Raw genomic sequence first — 18,901 nt, 5'->3', positions numbered from 1 at the left:
ATGGTTTAACACTTCATGAAAGACACAAAACATTTAAACAAAACGCTGATGAATTCACTGAAATGGAAATGTATTTAAACACACTGGACGAAAATATGTCTTTATTAGATCTAATAACAGATTATAGGAAAACAGAACTAATCGCTCTGCTACGCAAAGCTCTAAAATTAATAACAAACCAAATAATTGAAGTCAAAACTATAAAGCAAAAGAAAGAATATTGTAAAGAGAAACTCATCGAAAGGGGTGGACATAGTGACTGGAGAAAAGGAAAGTATGTATATGCTATAAGTGCAATTATTGGATTCGTTTATGATATTGATCAGTATATTCAAGATGCTATAAAGTTGACAGAACAAATTTGTCGAATTATAGCTTACATAAACAAGTGCTCTTACAATGTTGGAGAAACGGTGAATTTGTTGAACCATAATCGTTATTACGATATAGACCATCAAATTGGACCAAAGGAAAATTGCAGGTTTCTGAAACAAAGATCTGAAGAGTGGTTTAAAATACACAAACAAGCAAAAGTTACTGGGAGCACATTTTATGAAGCAGTTGGCTGTGATGGTTTGAACAAGGAAAAGGATCATTTTGAAAACGTAGTTTGCGGAATTGCTAAAAAAGATCCATCGGAATTTGCAAGAAAAGCCATGGAACATGGTGCTGAAAACGAAATTAATGCAGTGGCAACAATAGTAGGGCACATTATACCTGTATTGGAGCCTAATTTGGTATTTTGCGAGGAAGGATGTGTTGATATAAAAACCGAAGATGACTCAATGTTTATGGTTGTTTCACCAGATGGTAGCTTAAGAAAGGATAATCAACTTAATTCAACAACAATGGCTATCGAAATTAAATGTCCGGTAAATAAAATTCATACTGAGTTTCCTTGTCGTTATTTTCTTCAATGTCAGTCAGAAATTGAAGCTCTTAAGACAGAATCTCTTCTATATATTTGTTGGACAAAAGAAGAAACTATTGTTTTTGAAGTAAAACGACACGAACAACTCTTCCAGAAAGCTCTAAAGATAGCGTTAGAAGTGTATGGAGAAAAAAAGCCGAACAAACCAACAAAATTAAATGAAGGTCAGAAAACTCTTAAACAAGAAATTGTAAAAGAAAGTAAAGCAATTCCTATTGTTGGAAGATTCAAATCGTGTGAGGCAGGCAGCAGTAAAAACGAATATGATACAAAAAATTGGTCTGTACTTGAATGTGTAGAATTATTAAACAAAGTGCAAAATAATTTCAAGATTCACTTTAAACTTAAAAGGGAGCGTGCATCTGAAGCAGTTGTTTTCCTGGTTGCCGACCTAAACAGGAGTTGGGAAAGAGAAAAGATACGATGTTCTCCAGTGGCTTGGTTTCCAAAAGGATATAGTTTAAATGCAGAAACAATGAGGATGATAGCAGACGATATACATAGTGAATGTCACTCTCACGGAATTCACATACCATGTGAGTCTTTCGATGGACAATGGCATTCACTTGTTACGAGATCTGCAGATAGTAAGCCATTGACACTGTATCAACTGCAAAGAGATGTTTGGAAAGAAGTTGAACAAATGAGCAAAACAAGCATAATATCAGAAATAAAAAATCTCAACAAAAATGCACAATGGAAGCCAATAATTGTCGAGTGCTGTAACAAAAAGAACAGCATTGTCAAAAAAATTGAAACAATCTTATCTGAAGAAAAATTACCTGTTTTTCACCATGTTAGCCCTACTTTACAGGATGACTCATCAGCAGATGTTACAGAATTGGTGACAACGACCGTGACTTTGGCAGACGTAGTTCCAAATACAGTGATAGAAAATTGTGGAGAAGTTTTAAAAATGACTGAAATAAATGATGAAATAGAAATAGATGTGTTTTCTGCGAACATAAATGTGGATGAATGGGAAAACGATATTCAACAAATTCAAAACGACATAGAAGATCATATTCAAATTGATGAAAAAAATGATGAAAGCAATTTAATTGCAATGACCAGTGAAACTGTACTTCCTCATGAAGATCTCAAAAGCAAAACTGAAGCTAAAGTATTAAATCTTTCATGTGAAGACATGAAATATATCCTTGCTTTGTTTAAATCATCAATTAACTGGAATAAAAACGGAAAGTGGGATGATACATCGCCAGATAATCTATTTCAGTATTTCACTTCAATAGAAAAATTGAATACTTTCTTAGATGTTGAAATACGCTCAATAGTAAGATATTTAAGGAAAACAAAAGGGATCACAAGTATAAAGGAATCCAGTCCTAAATATGTGAAGGTAAATGCTTTGGCTCAAGCGTTGTCATTAGAAGAGATCATTACTCCAAAAAGGATTGTAAGAAAACAAAGCAATAGAATGAAGACACTCGCTGAATTAGCAATTAAAGTCATCACAAAATATTCGAAAAGAGATTTAAATATTATATATGCAGAATATATTTGGGCTGATCGTGAGAAGGCTTGGATATCGCCTGTCAAGGATATAACGGTTAATGGTGAAAAGTACGAATGGTTTTACAAACCGGAATATAGTATTCGACAACAAATGGAAGTAAAATGTATCGATTCTACTCATCTTTTGACAAGGACACGTAGAAAATGTTGTAAAGGTGGTCTTGAAGGTTTATCTAATGAAGGATGGCTGAAGGTTGCAAGATCAAAGAAAACGCTGTTAACACCAATCATGGTAGAAGAAATAACTGACCCTATGTCTGTGTCAATGGCTAAGACACATTTTTCAGCAGAAGTCGAGGAAGAGCTTAGATTTCATAGTGAAATAGCTAGCGCTGATTTGTGTAAGGATATACGCCAGTGGTGGGAATCTGAAGACAAGGCCGGCATTCCTGCATCCACTAGAGTTGAAATGAGACTGTCACTGAGAAAACGTTTATTGCAGAAAGTTGATTTCTGTAAATTTCCACCAGTTACTATGTATGCAGGAGGATGGCCAATGCAATTGTGGGAAGCAATCTTAGCTAACATTGATGCCAAATGTTTTCTGTATTCTCTCAGTCATGGAGGTACATATAATGTTCGTGCCTTCAGCAGCATGATAGGCGAAACATTCTTTTCCGAACTTACATTAAATGATAAAAGGGGACAAGGAGCTGTAACTTGTAAAGAATTTGGACAGTTTATTGGAAACACCGTCGAACAAATGCAAATTCGATTAGACCCTGAAAGGTACAATCAAATTACATTTATTTCAATGACTAGTAGTGTTAGACTTAAAAAAGGGAAACACCCTTGATAGTTAAGGTTTTCTCAAATCCTAAAATCTGTGCGATCATTTTCTCTGTAAACAGTTACTAGTTATCTTTTTTTTTAATTTGGGACGTTTCTTAAGGACGATTTCCGATTTCTGTTACATAACAATAAATTAGTAGTGTTAACAAAAAATATCATGCAACTACAAAATGTAACATACATGTGCACATACAACATACATTTATGGAATGAAATTTGATACACGTTTAAAGATTTCTTTTTTATTAATAATTTCCTTACGCGCAGACAGACAGATAATACATTTTGTTGACGAAAATCATACAGCTTTTCACAATACCTTTTACATAAACATTGAACATAAATTTGACACACGTTTTTTTGCAAACATGCTTAACAATTAACATCTATATAGCATTGTTTGTGGGGATGGCAATTCAATTTCATATGCAAACTTAAAGATCCTGTATGTTGTAATTTTGGTTGTATACCACACTTAAGTGAAATTATATATATGTATATAATTATATGCTTATAAAACAATTTTCAAACATCGAAAAATATGTACATATATGTGATCATTAAAATATATGCATTCATTTCTTATTGAAAAATTTGACTTAGAATTTATAGAAAATAATTCTTATTACCTCCTTTTATTTACATGAACTGACTGTAAATTCGGTAATATCTTTATACAGAATGCTTTTCGGAACTTACAAAATTGTTAAATATTAATTTGAGCATCATATTTATGATATAAAACCATAAAAAAGTGTGTTACAGGATCTTTAAGCATGTTTTAATTTATCAAAGCAAAAAATTTCATTGTAAAATTCACTGTTGATGACCTTTTCTTAGAATTTATTAGAATAATTTGATTACCACTCTGAATTGGTAGAAGTATAATTTATATTTTTTTTAAAGATTATTGCTTATCTTGAATAATGGTAAAAGAGTGTTGTTTTATCTTTGGTAGAAAATTTGCGTATTGCACGAAAAAGTCTACAGTTTATGATATTGTTGAGGAGACACATGATGCTTGTAATGACAAAAAAGACTGTCCAGTCTGCTACGAAGATCGTCATAAACTACCTACAGATATAAAACCAAAGTAAGTTAAGTTATATTTCATTAACTATATATTAAATTGTCATGAAAATGATCAGCCGTGATCCGATTTTTACAATTAGAAAGTAAATCTAAAGACGACTTCATAACTTGTTGCTATCTATGAAATGTGATTTGTAATTTGTTATGCGATTTGAATGAATTGACAAATTTCACCTATCAACAATTTCTTTTCTTAAAGAGACCATCCCTTTGATACGGAGGCTAGGAGAAGATTACCCGGGAGACGAAAAGAGGGTACGATATCAACAGATCGTACTGCCTTGCAGAAAGGGGCACTTGGTGTACGATGGGAAACCGCGAGGTGTAATTTGTCCAAGCAACTTCCAACGAAATTGATGGGCCTACCTGAGGACAAGTTTAATTGAATTGCTATTCAAACAAACAGCAACGTTTTTAAGAACACTTTCTTTTTACGTTGTTGAGTTATTCCGACAATTTATCAATACTGAATACCATTGTTTAATGTGCATCTAGTTGTATGTAATATAGTAAAACAAAACTTATATTTTATTAATTGTTTTATTAGAATATCATTATTTATATAATTATCAAAAAATATCACAGTAATCATTGGAAATCACATAATGTAATCACAAGAGCTTTTCATAACATATCATTAAAAACATTTGTACAACTTAAAATTGGTTATATAAAGTTGAACCCACTAGGTATCATATTCTTATTAGAAAATAAGCAAGAGAAACATTCGTTAAAAGCAAACAGAATTACAAATATTCCGAAGAATACGTTTACTTAAAGTAATATGTACTATAAATGAAAATTAAATATGTATTTAAAGACTTATTTTTTTGTGTCATTTTTTTTACAAATTATCCATAACTTTTAAGAAAATAACAATGTTTTGTCACAGAGACAAAATGAGTAGAGAACCGGATGTTGAAATTATACCACAGGATCATAATGGTTTTTTCCACTTAAACTATAAATATGTATAAATATAAACACTGTTAGACAAGGTTCAAAGTTTTATGAAAATACCTGTCACTACTTATAACTAACATGTGGGTCTTTCGTGAAAGTGAAAGTTCATTCAATATCAAAGGTTTATATACATGTAATACTGTATTTGTACTGTTTTTGTGCATGTGTGTTATATTTGTGAATGCTAGAGCTTGAAAATTCAAAAAGTATGTCACTACATTAAAGACACATTCACTTTAAACAGCAGTTTTTTTTTTTCTTCCAAACGTAAATGTACAATGAATTTAAATATAATGCCAGTGTTTCCAAACAGCGCCTTGATAAGGGCATATCTTTATCTATATAGGATGATGTTATGACGAAACTTTGCAAATTATAAACAAAGAGATTTGTACTAGTTACAATACATGTTTATTGAAAATAATGGGGCCAATTCCATCTGGAGTTTAATTTCTACAAAGTTCGTTACTAACGAATTAAAATGTTATAATTCAAATATCAAGCAACTTGACCGAATGGTTTATACATGTGGTTTTTGAATATTTATAGTTTCTTTATAAGAAGAAACAACAGATAATGATACAAGCTAAATGTCTGTTGTTCACCTGTCGGATTTGTACATTTTTTATTCCATGACCTGCAGGGAAGTGTCCATGGATTTGAAGAATTTTGAGAGACCTTCATGCAAAAAACATCATTTTCATCTTTCATCAAGTTTGACGCTGTTGTTTCGGGGAAGCTGTTTATTTGACAAATTCAATACCGACGATAGTGTGATCACAAAAAACTATATACTAGTAACTTTGTGCCCTTGTGGACCAGAAATAAAAACTGTCAAATCAAATGAATTTGGTAAATTACAAAAAAAACAACAACTTTGAAATGATGAAGCAGAGCTTATCTGTTTTTTCTGTCGTTTTGTTTACGATAAAGTGAGATATTAAAAAAATAATCAGGGTTGCACTGCCTCATATGTACCTCTGTTTTTTGTGAAGTGTTATTATAAAAAATAAAATCCTTAAATATTGTTCAAGTTATATTCAGAACGAAAACAGAAGGACGGACAATGCGACGACTATTTGCTAAAAATATATAAATGTCACTTTCAAAGGAAATAAAATTAATCACATATTATCATGCCATGATAAACCAATAATCTTGAAACCGAAATAACACTACAAACGAGTGTTAACTAGGATTGCAAAAATGGTATTTATAGAAATAGCCGGCATTATAGCTTCAATAAAAATCATGAAAAATCAAGATTGATAAAAACTTAAAACTGTTCAAGTTTTGCTACACTTGCTTTTGTGTCTGCACAAACCAGACCTGTACCTATACGCTTTTCCACAATCACATCTATGAGATTTAACATCCGTGTGAGAATCCATATGATCTTTAAGATCTTGTTTATTGATGTAAGCTCCTCCACAGACATCACACTTAAACTCTGGCGGGTCATGCTTCTTCAAATCACATTTCGTTGCACATGAATAACTACATAGATGGCATTTTTCAGTCTTTTCTTCGTTATGAACTGAACATCTGAAAAAATAGAAAAAAAAAACAAAATTAAATCAGAACATGTCTTAAAGTTTTCAAACTTTCAATGATATTGTTCAGGACTATTAAATGATTTTAAGGGGCAATTTCATAAAAGACAATGCCATAATTAAAAATACATGTACTGTAAGTGCCCCTTTCATAATAACTTATTAGTTTAGTTGATGATTGATTACATGATTATTGTGCAAAGAAATGTTTTCTTAATTAGTACGCGAAATATAGTCATGGGATGCCTAAGTTTTAGCCTGTCCAAGTATTATACTAAGTACCATCAACATATTTGAAATACGAAGGAAAATGAAAAGCACTTATGTTTACAAATATTATTTTGTTTGTTGTATCGCCAAAATAAAATGTACCGTTTTCGTGAAAAATTACAAAGACAGATTAAAAGTCTGAGCCAGGAGAGCGGGGGATTAGATAAGTCTGAGTCCAAGCACACTATTTTTTCATGAATGTATACGTCATGTTCACTATTTCCGCGTTTTTATTCAGATGTTATTCATGATACTCAAAATGACAGTCAAGTTTTGATAATGAAATTACCGGGGCTGTAATGGCAGCAAGTTATTTTTACACCGCGCCCTGGTTCAACCATATAACCAACGTGCAAAAAAAAAAACCACAAAAAAACGGCGATGTCTCAAAACAGTATGTGTTTTCTTTTTATTGAATTAAAATTTACATGCTTCTATAATTGTTTAAATCTAATGTTCACGTATAAGATATTTTTATTGTTCCACTGAAATGGCGGATTTAGAATATCAACACACTATGTGTCCAACAATTAAATAATTTCTTTTAAAATGTGTGTATTTAACGTATTTTTTTTGTTTTTTTAATCTTTTCAAGCCAAAAAGAAAACGACCTACAGAATATCAGAATGGGTCTTTAATTCAAAAACTAAGTAATAAAATCTGGAGGACTTATATTTGAATGCCAATAAAATTTTGATATAAACAGAAAAACGCCATACCTGTGACGTTTGAGATTGGCACGACTATAAAACGTTTTTCCACAACACTTATATGGTCCTTGGCCTAGGTGCCTTTTTGTATGGTCATACAGGTTCGTCCGTGACCGAAAGGCTTTACCACATTTGTCGCACACAATATTTGTGCTTGAACCTTCCATATCTGCAAAAAATGAAAAATGACAACTGTAATTATGTTAAACTGAAATACTAAACCTTCTACTAATATTTAAGACTTTGATTTTAATTTCTGCGATAAGTTCATCTATATCGATACTTCATTTAATCTATTCACGTAAGTATATATATTCTGCTACCTTTTGGTGTTAATTCTATTTAAGACACTTTGGCAGTATTTATAATATTATTCAAAATCCTATCAAAGTTTAAGACTAAACGCATCAATCATGATTTTATAAGATCAATATTTAGGTCCTAACTTGCAAAGATATTGCTTGCATATGATATATTGCGTGGGAGTTATCAACAAAATAAAATTATGTGTCTGTTACCCAAATCATTTTTCTCTTTTGTACTTGAAAAGAAAATGACCAGTCAACATTGAACATGCCTAATATTTACATTTTCGAATAAAGAAACTCTATGACATTTTTCTCTTTGCTTACTCGACCTTGTTTAATTAATTTCTTAAAAAATACAAATTTTGCGTGAATGTTACCCAAAAAATAATTGTCAACATTGAAAATTCCTGATGAATATTTGAGTGTTTGCAAAAACAAAAAGCGCAGGGATGGAAACTAAGGTATAGGCGACAACAATTCTTTATTCCGCGAAGGCTGCAGCAGGTCTCATATGTAAGTATAAGGGATATAATAAAGAATTACCTGAAAAACGTATGTGAATCGGCGTGCTCAGGCAGCCATATTGTCTGTACGCGTTACCGTAAAAGTCACGTGATTCCCTACCGTGATGTTAGCTTGTTTTGAAGGAATTGAGTATTTTTTAGGAGAAAATCTTTTTGGAAAAATACTGTGCCGAACAGCGGTATATTGACAATCCTGCGAGAGTGGTCAATTTTAATTTGTTAAGGATCTTTAACTGTTAGATCAATACGTATAATTCTTGCATTTTTGTGTCGCCTCTACGGAGTAGTGGCGACATATAGTGATCACTTCTCCGTCGTCTGTCTGTCCGTCACAAAACTTGTCCGGACTACTCCTCATAAACTACTGGTGCAATTTCATCCAAACTTTACAGGAATGATCAGTATCAAGTCTAGTTGTGCATATTGTCAGCATTTTCTGGTTCAATGATTTTTGTCAGAGTTATGGCCCTTTAATAATTTTTATTTTTAAAGTTTGTCCGGACTACTTCTCTTATACCACTAATGCAATTTCAATGAAACTTTACAGGATTGATCTGTAGCTCAAGTCCTTGCGCATATTGCACGGGTTTTCCGGTTGAATGATTTTTGGCCGAGTTATGGCCCTTTGATAAAAAGGTGTTTTTTTCTGTGTGTTGCCAGATACACAAAAGCTTGTCCGGACTACTCCTCATAAACTACTGGTGCAATTTTATCCAAACTTTACAGGAATGATCAGTACCAAGTTTAGTTGTGCACTGTCTGTCACAAAACTTGTCCCAACATAAAATTGGCCATCATGAGGCGACACATGTGATTACTGATCGCTCTTGTCTTATGTATTAAGGATTTCTTAATTGAAAATGATGTTTATTTAACTTCGTTTTTTGTTTTGATGTGAGTTTTTTCGAGTTTTGAAGCGTATTTTCTAGTCTGAACAGAGTTTAATACAGTATTTTCGGACATGTTTTTTTCGGACAATTATAAGGTATTATCTGTTCATGGCCATGGTTTATTTTCCTCGTCATTTTTATGCCACCGCACCATCTGCGATGCGGTGGCATATAGCGATTCACCTGTGTTTGTGTGTGTGTGTGTGTGTGTGTGTGTGTTTGTGTGTGTGTTATATAGATTATATAATGAACTTAAAAAATCTTCTTGTGAAAAACCACTAGTCCAATTTCAACCAAACTTGGCAGGATTGTTCCTTGGGTGAATGGCTTCCAAAGTTGTTCAAAGAATTTCATTCCATGCAGAAATCTGGTTGCCATGGCAACCAAAAGGAATTATAAAAATGAATTTAAAAAATCTTCTTGTAAAGACCCAAAAGGCCTAGAGCTTAGATATTTTGCATAAGGCATTGTCTGGTTGACCTCTAACAAGATTGTTCAAATTATAGCCATGGGGTCAAAATTGGCCCCGCCCCGGGGGTCATTGATTTTCACTATGTAAATATAGTAAAAACTTAAAATACCTTCTTGTAAAAACCCAAAAGGCCTAGAGCTTAGATATTTTGCATAAGGCATTATCTGGTAGACCCTTACCAAGATTGTTCAAATTATAGCCCTTGGGTCAAAATCGGCCCCGCCCCTGGGTCATCGATTTTCGCTATATGTACATATAGTAAAAACTAAAAACACCTTCTTGTAAAGACCCAAAAGGCTTAGAGCTTAGATATTTTGCATAAGGCATTGTCTGGTAGACCTCTACCCAGATTGTTCAAATTATAGCCCTGGGGTCAAAATCGGCCCGCCCCAGGGGTCATTGGTTTTCCTTATATTTATACAGTAAAATCTTTAAAAAAATTCTTCTAGCAATTGACAAATGCTAAAGGTTAGATATTTTGCATGAAACAGTGTGTTGTAAAACTCTAGCAAGATTGTTCAAATTATAGCCCTGGGGTCAAAATTGCCCCCGCCCTGGGGGTCATTGATTTCAATATATACATATAGTAAAAAAATCAAAAAAATCTTATTGTCTGAAGGTACAAGACTTAGAGCTTTAATATTTTTTAAATAATATCATCTAAAGGTACTCTACCAAAGTTGTTCAAATTTTGCCTCTTGTGTCAAAATTAGCCCCGCCCCTGGGAGCCATAGGTTTATCCTATATGTATATAGTGAAAACTTAAAAAATCATCTTCTCTAAATTTACAAAGGATAAAGTTAATATATTAAACATTGTGTTGTGAACCTCTAGCAAGATTGTTCAAATTATAGCCCTGAGGTCAAAATTGGTTCCGCCACGGGGGTCATTGATTTTCATTATGTACATATAGTGAAAAAAAAAATTTGTCTGAAGGTTCAAGGCATAGAGCTTTGATGTTTGATATATAATATCATCTATAGGTCCTCGACCAAAGTTGTTCAAATGTCAAAAATTGGCCCTGCCCGGGGGCAGTGATTCTCATTATGTACAGGTAGTAAAAACAGAAAATAAAACAAATGTTTTCTGAATGGGAGAAAGCTATAGCTTAGATATTTGACTTGAAATGTTGTTTGGTGGACCTGTATCAAGATTGTTATTAAACCCTTGGGTCAAAATTATGCCTTGCCCAAGTGGACAGTGACCTACTTTCTTGTCCTGATGTACAGCAATGACATTTTGACCATGTGCACAGTTTTAGTTGTAAAATTGAACTTTGACCTAGATTTTGATGATGTGACCTACTTTCTTGTCCTTTGATGTACAGCTATGAAATTTGAACCATGCGGTGGCATAGCATTTTTCTCAAATGCAATCTTGTTTGAACTTGGAGCTCTCAAAATTATTAAAATGCTTCATTGTTAACAACAATTTATGTTTAAGTAATTAAAAAAACGTTGATGTTTTGGTTTTTTGGCAATCAAAAAAAAAAAGTTCTTCTTCTGGGTGCCCTACTTGGGTGTGTTGGAGGTTGTGTCTTGTGTACGTTACCTTATATATAATACACTAAAGAAAGCAAAATGAACCAGATATATACTCCTGCTTTAGACCTGGGTGTGTGTAAGTGTTCCAGGATGTAGCTGGTTTTTTGTGTTTGTTGTTTGTTTTTCAATTATTGTCTAGGGCGATCTATCAATTGGAAGTGGTAGCTTTAGATGCAGAATAAATCAATGATAAAATTATTATTGCATGGGTAAGGGCGTCTTTTGATGTAAAAGAAAGGTAGTGAATACACGAAACTAGTACTGTAGTAGGTTTTAAATAAAGAAATGATTTTTAAATTGTTACGATGTTGTCGTGTGTTCCTCTCATTATATTTATTGTTGTTAGGAACACTGTAATTTATTTATTTCGAAAAGAATCGGTTACTGCTGCTGTATTTACTATCTGAATTGTAACAGAAGTAGTTAATTAATATTTTAGTTTAATTACTTGGATTCTTGTGCACTATTATTTTAGAATTAATGTCATTTGCATCAATTTAATATTGCGTCAGGTTGTAATTGGGGTTATTACTAAAGTATTAAATACTGCGATATCAAAAGTGGTTTTTTCTAAATATATAAATTAGCCTGAAAAGTGTCACCGCCAATTTTATATAAAGTTCAGTAAAGCTCATAAGCTATATAGGCACATTACTGTTATAAATAATAGTTAATTAAACTTGATTCCAAAGTTTGAATAAATAATTTTATAATAATTTGTAAAAAATCAACTGGTAAAGTAGCCATAAGAAAAATTATATATATATAACAGCTAGCCCGTGCATGTTACAGTATTAAATACAAAATCATTTATAAATTGTATAAACTTGAAAGTCAAATTTTATCTTCCAACTTAAGATATCTCCAACCAATTTTGCACATTCAGTCATTTACTTTTTCAAGGATTTCAGTCCTCCTCTTAAACTCACTGATTTTGTTTTCGAGAATTTAAGTTGCTTCCTTACAAGTCTAGTTGTGGCGAACCCTCTTACTCTGAGGAACAGATTTACAATATCTTCCGCAATTCCTTCAAAATTTGATGTAACATTTTGAAAGAGTTTTTCACAGTAGTATTTAAACATGAAACTAGACATGATGTTCTCTATATGTTTGTCTTTTAATAACGACTTTGCATTCAAATTCTCTTTATCTACTTCTCTCCTTATTACAGTCTCCATTTCTCTAATCAATAGGAAGCAATTATCATTTGGATGTTGTAATCCTCCTCTTGATATTTTTGAAGTCCATTTGGAATATTTGACACTTGTGCTTTGGCTACCTGATCTTGATAACATTTTGTACTTCTGTACATTTTATCTTCATTTCTCTTTTTTCAATATTTTTGATTTTAAGGTATTATTTTTTTATCGCTTTTGGTATATATCCAGAAATGTAATAAAGAATTCCCTGATCATTTTCACTGATTTCATTGCTCTTTGATGATTTTTCTTTTTCTAGTTTGGTTTTAAACTTGACAATATGGCCTATTATCTCTAAAGTAAAAATATGAAAAAAATCCATCACTGCTGGCTTTAAAAAGTAAGAAGGCTACAAAGTTTCTCCTTAAACTATTCGTTTAACCTTAAATCATGTAATGTTTTGAACATTTTTTCTCTATCTTGACTCAATGAAATATTTGAATCAGTCACTACACTACACATTTCTGAGAAAAACAGTTCTTCCACATCCTTCCTTCTCTTTGTTGCTTGACATACGCTCAAGATATCTTTGTCCATTAGAGTCATTGGATCTTTCTCTATACTGTCAATGCAAGATTGAAAGGCTTCTGAAAAGTCTGTGGGCGTTAGTGTTACGCTGTGTCTTTTTGTACTCATGTGCCTTGTTTCTCCAGCTTTGCATTCTGAAGCTGCAATACACATAAACAATATTCAGAATTGTTTGAATTAATTTTTTATAACGTTTAATATGATATAGATAGTATATAATTTAGATATTGTAGTATTTTTTATATAAAGTTTACTGTTTACATTGTTTAGTTGTGCTTAGAATTTTCTTCTATTTATAATAATATGCATTTTGCATTTCAATATTTACAGATGCCACGAAAAAAAGGTTGGTTCCGTGCTAAGAGAAAGGCAGAAGAGCAGAGAGCTGTGCAAGCCATTGGCAATTATGACCATGAGTACTGTTCATTACCAAAGAGATCCACTTGTGACTCAGAGCCTCATATATTGGATCATGATTATTATACAAAAGAGTCTGTTGACCTCAATGATACATCGGAGCTATTCTCTGTACATTCCCATGTTTATAGAAAGTCTGAGAATGGAGAAACTGATATGATATATGATGACACAGAAGTTGCTGAAACTGTGGATGTAACATTTGATCTTTTTGATAAAAATGTATTATAAAATTAAAAAAGGGTTGTTCAGAGTCATTTTATTAAAAACACAATGGGTATTCAATTCAAAATCTTAGATAAAAACAAAAAGTGCAATGAAACTAGTTTTTGTTTTTTAAAAAAAGCCCTTTAACAATTCTTTTATATTACATAACCTTTTTATTTTTCCAAAAGGGCAATTTTTTGTTTTTTAAAAGGAAAAATTTTGATGGAAACCCTTGATGTTTCGAACAAAAAAAATTTCAAAACCCCGGCCTAAAAACCTTCATTTTTGTGTTGGTAACCCTGAAGAACATTTTGTTAAGTTTTTTGCCAGAAAGAAGGGGGCAAGGGGAAAAGGGAAAGATGGTGGGGTTTTGTTTTTTTAAAACGGACGAGGTGCTAAGAAAAAAGAGGGAAATATATATTACTCAAAGTATAAGATCTTATTTGACTGTGATTTCATCCTTTACACAAAAGGTGAGAGATTTCTTCACTATAGCAGGACACGTGCTGTTTTAAGAGATCGGGAATATAGGAGAAAGGAGAAGGAATTAAGACCACAAAAATCATATTTACATTCTAAAAGTTCACATTCACAAATGGATAGGAATCAGTTATTGTTAAAACTCAATGAACAAAAAAATGTTATCAAAGATTTACAAAAGGAGAATGCAAGGCTCATGAGACAAGTAGATAAATATATTCGAGATGATGGGATTAAAATGGATAAAGAACGTTCATTAGAATTCTCTGACTTGATGTCATCTTGTGAAAGTGAGGTAATGAAAGCATTCCCGAATTCTAATTGTTTTCAAAGACTGTTTTGGGAGCAACAAATGAAGGAGGCAAAGAGTGGAAAGTGTGGGATGAGATGGCATCCTATGATTGTCCGATGGTGTTTATATTTACGACAAACATCCAACAAATGTTATGAAACCTTAAGAAAAAGTGGATTTTTAAAACTGCCCAGTTCCCGTACCCTTTTTGACTATAGCCACTATATCAAAAGTGTGAATGGATTTTCTCCTGAAGTTTTCCAAATGCTGAAAAATGAAGCCACTAAGAATGGAATGTACAAGGAAGAATGGAAATTGTGGGTTGGACTTTTGTTTGATGAGATTCATGTGAAAGCTGATTTAGTGTATGATAAACATTCTGGAGAGCTAGTTGGTTATGTGGACTTAGATTCTGTAGGAAATCAAATTCTACAAATGCAACACCAGTTAGAGCAGAGTCATCAAAATTTAGCGAAGTCAATGCTTGTGTTGATGGTAAGAGGATTGTGTGGGAATTTGACCTTTCCATTGGCAGGCTTTGCCACTGACAGTATTAAAGCTGATTTTCTTTACCCCATAGTTTGGAAGACCATATTGTATCTGGAACGCTTTGTAAAGCTGAAAGTGTTGTGCGTTACTTGTGATGGTGCCTCCCCAAACAGAAAATTTTTCAACTTGCACAAGGGAGATGATGACACTACATACTATTCAATTAACCCCCATGACAGGTATGAACAGCATTGTTTTCAACATTCTTTTTATTAAAACTTTCAAAAACATAAATGTACATGATGTGGTTTTTAAGTCATGCGGGGCTCACACTGGCTCAAATAAAATAATAGCTAAAAATTTTAACTTAATAATAGCCAAAAGTTCAGCGGACTATTCACGATTTAGCGATTGACAACATAAGCAGTTGATTAAATAAACATTACATAATTATAAAACTTGTTCAATTTTATAAGGATTCTCAAAAAAGACTGATACATTTGTGTAAATTAATAACTACCTTTTTTTTTTTTTAAATAGAACCACACTTTAAATTGTTATTATAGAACAGAATAAAAATGTTATATAGCAAAATTACTGTATATCAATAATATTAAAGTTACATTAAATAAATATGTTAAAATATTTTTGCCGGTGGCCTAAAAACCAAGCATTCTACAGTTTCATTAACCTTTTTAACAGTATCGTTGTAAATCTCATCAAATATTGTTCATAAATTAGGATTTTAAATGGAAAACCCCACGGCAACACTAAAGTTCGTGTACGAATTTTAACATGCAAATGAAGACTATAATCAGCTCGTGTATGCGCTACGTCACGGAGTTATAGTTGCTATCCGGAACACAGCAAATGTAATATTTTCTTGTGCAAACACACTTTTACCGTTTAAGCTTCACGGTGCACTAGGCCTGTGGTTCAGAAAAAATAATCATCTCATAAAACAGATTAAATTTGCATGAAAATATCCGTTACAATGTGGAAATATACCGTTAAATTAGGACTGCTACTTATAGTCATGTTTGTTGATTTAATATTGATGTACGGATGATCTGAAGGCGGAGTTTCTCATGCAAACAGAAATTGTAATTCCGAATTCGCCACAATGAGGTTGCACATTTGTATGCTCATTAAACTCATTTTGGTTGCCTGGACACCAAAATAAGATCTGGAGTCGATATGAAACCCAATTTATTAATGAAATGTCGCTATTTCTTTTTTTATGAAATTTATTTAATGTAACTTTAAAGATTCATTATGAAAGATGCATTATGAATTTACATAATGCTATTATCAGATAATTTCTTTTGTTTGTTCTAATCAAATTTTGTCATCTATAACCCGTCAATTTCCACATTTCACACTGAACTGGAGTAGATCTAGGTCATTTATGCCTATAGAAATAACACTTGCATTCACAGAATGCAGTCTTTTTTCTGAATAACTTACTGAAAAATGTCATCAAAACCAATGATATATAAATTTTCTGCCATATAAGTAAAGATTTTCAAACAGAACATAGCTTATTTTCACTATCAAAATTATCAATGTCACATGCATTTAAATAATAATGGTATCTATTTTCCTTTTACAGGTCAAGAAAGATATTCTTTATCTCGAATGTGCCACATCTATTAAAAACTACAAGAAACTGTATAAGTAACAGTTTCTGGCACAAAAACTCTAGACGACTATGGAAAGATGGGAAAGAAGCTGGCGGCATATAATAAGGCTGTATGAAGAACACTGTGAGAATAGTTTGTATACACCGTGCCCTAAAAATTAACCCACTCTCATGTACATCTCACAGCGTTCAGTGTCATGAAAGTAAATTTGGCTGCACACATTTTATCCAGCACAGTATCCAGTGCTCTTGAAATGTTGTATGGTAGTGCTGTGTCAGAGACAGTAAGTTTGATATCAAGTATGGACAAGTTTTTTGACTGTCTAAATGTAAGAATTTGTATGAGGGGAAAATGACAAGAAATGACAATTTAACCCCCTACACCTCATTTGACGACCCCCGCCTATTCTGGCTACAAGACAGTTTCTTAGGATATTTGAACGATTGGCAGAAATCAGTAATGGAACGTCCTGGAAACATACCACTAAGTGAGAAAAATAAAATGCTCTTGTCCATACAAACACGGATCGGATTGAACATCACAGTTAAGTCAATTGTCCAATGTATTAAAGTCTTACTAAACAGTGGTGCGCCATTCGTTCTTACTCATGCCTTTAATCAAGACCCTCTGGAGCAACATTTTGGCCACTACAGACATAAGGGTGGAGGTAACAATAACCCAACTGTATTCGAAGTGAGACACACTATAAATCAGCTTAGAACAGTAGGAGCAGAAGGGCTAGTTCCTAGAAATGGCAACATAACAATTGGCAAACAGGTGCAAAGAACAATTGACAACACTCCTTTGCCTCGGAGACGAGATAAGCACGAGTAATGTGTGCCATGGCTGCAGATGATTTTTCATGCAAAAAGTTGTTAACTTCTCGATTTTTTAAGCAATTAGTTATTCACTACCAGATTTCCAATTAAATTGTAGATTTTCTTTGTCAGAGAGTTTATGAATCATAAAGTTACAGTTGAGCAATAATATCCGCAATGAAAGGCTAAGTTTTCTATGAGTGTTACTTTAGTAATGTTAAGTCTGCTCTTATTCATGGTTGTTTAGGTTTTAGTATCAAACATTTGCTATTAATTTTATGCACAGTCTCATATTTTGATTTCTCTTTTTACAAAATTTAATATAAAAATATGCTGTTTATTTTTTGCTCAATTTTTTTAAAGGAAAGGAGATCTATCACTTTTAGTGCATGACAAAATTTTAGAACTGTTGAAAATAAAAATCAATTCATTTTTAACAAGAGCATTTGAAATTTAATTTGTTTTTGGTGAAAATCTTATCTTTTTAATTAATTATAAAACCATTTTATCTGGAGCTCTGAGTGTACTGTTCTATTCCAAACGTATTTTGATTGACAAAGTATGTATACACAATATAGTTACACAAACTATGCTTTCAATAACTTCTGTAAATACATAAAAGTGGCATACTTTTGATCTTAACATTGTTTATTTGCTTTTCTTTTTTTGGTTTGTGTTTTAAAAACCATTATCCATATTTTTATGTATTCATTTGAAATACTCTGAAATTAACCTTAAAAAAAGAATTAAATATGCACTAAAGTTGACACATTCAATGTGAAATTCGAGGTTGAATATTTGAAGAATATGAAGGAAATACATGCTAATATTGACACATTACGGTATATTTTTAAATGTTTGATTCAGTATAAATATCGATGTTGACTCTTTGAAAGAATAGGCAGACTCACCTTTGTGTCAATGTCGCTGGTTATGTTTTAGCTCAAAAACTACTGATGTGTTTTAAACACGCATAAGAACACAATAATTCAATTTATCTCTTCCAAGGCTTTTAACATAGTTATGACATTTTTTGGAATTTAGAAAATTGTTTATGTACATTACTCTTGTTTAACGAATAATTGAACATGCTGTCCTACTGACAGGTTTTGTGGAAAGTGAATAAAAAATCTTGTATTTGTATGTGTGCATTTTACGAATTGAACTGTAATGTGTCACATCAAAATTACTAGGGAATAGCCAGTTTTTCCCACCATCTAAATATGAATATTTTTATCATAAA

The 18,901-nt window shown here is 32.3% G+C and overlaps 2 protein-coding genes and 1 pseudogene across 2 annotated transcripts; 2 read left to right on the top strand and 1 right to left on the bottom strand.

Moving 5' to 3' along the window:
* Nucleotides 1–2,304: 2,304 nt before the first annotated feature.
* Nucleotides 2,305–5,108, top strand: LOC132729422 (uncharacterized). Its single transcript, XM_060715193.1, has 3 exons — nt 2,305–3,196; nt 4,218–4,352; nt 4,551–5,108. The coding sequence occupies exons 1-3, from the start codon at nt 2,370–2,372 to the stop codon at nt 4,735–4,737; spliced, it is 1,149 nt and encodes a 382-aa protein (XP_060571176.1). The 5' UTR covers nt 2,305–2,369; the 3' UTR covers nt 4,738–5,108.
* A 7,322-nt stretch (nt 5,109–12,430) lies between these two features.
* On the bottom strand, nt 12,431–13,941 carry LOC132729427 (uncharacterized; annotated as a pseudogene).
* LOC132729426 (uncharacterized) lies at nt 13,643–16,951 on the top strand. The gene is made up of 3 exons (XM_060715196.1): nt 13,643–13,924; nt 14,367–15,436; nt 16,810–16,951. The coding sequence occupies exons 1-3, from the start codon at nt 13,643–13,645 to the stop codon at nt 16,940–16,942; spliced, it is 1,485 nt and encodes a 494-aa protein (XP_060571179.1). The 3' UTR covers nt 16,943–16,951.
* The last annotated feature ends 1,950 nt before the right edge of the window (nt 16,952–18,901 follow it).

Source organism: Ruditapes philippinarum, unplaced genomic scaffold (genome assembly GCF_026571515.1).
Source record: "Ruditapes philippinarum isolate M1 unplaced genomic scaffold, ASM2657151v2 ctg3805_1_1_1_1, whole genome shotgun sequence".
NCBI lineage: Eukaryota > Metazoa > Mollusca > Bivalvia > Venerida > Veneridae > Ruditapes > Ruditapes philippinarum.
Note: the sequence above shows the minus strand (reverse complement) of the source record. Positions and strands in the feature narration are given on the sequence as shown.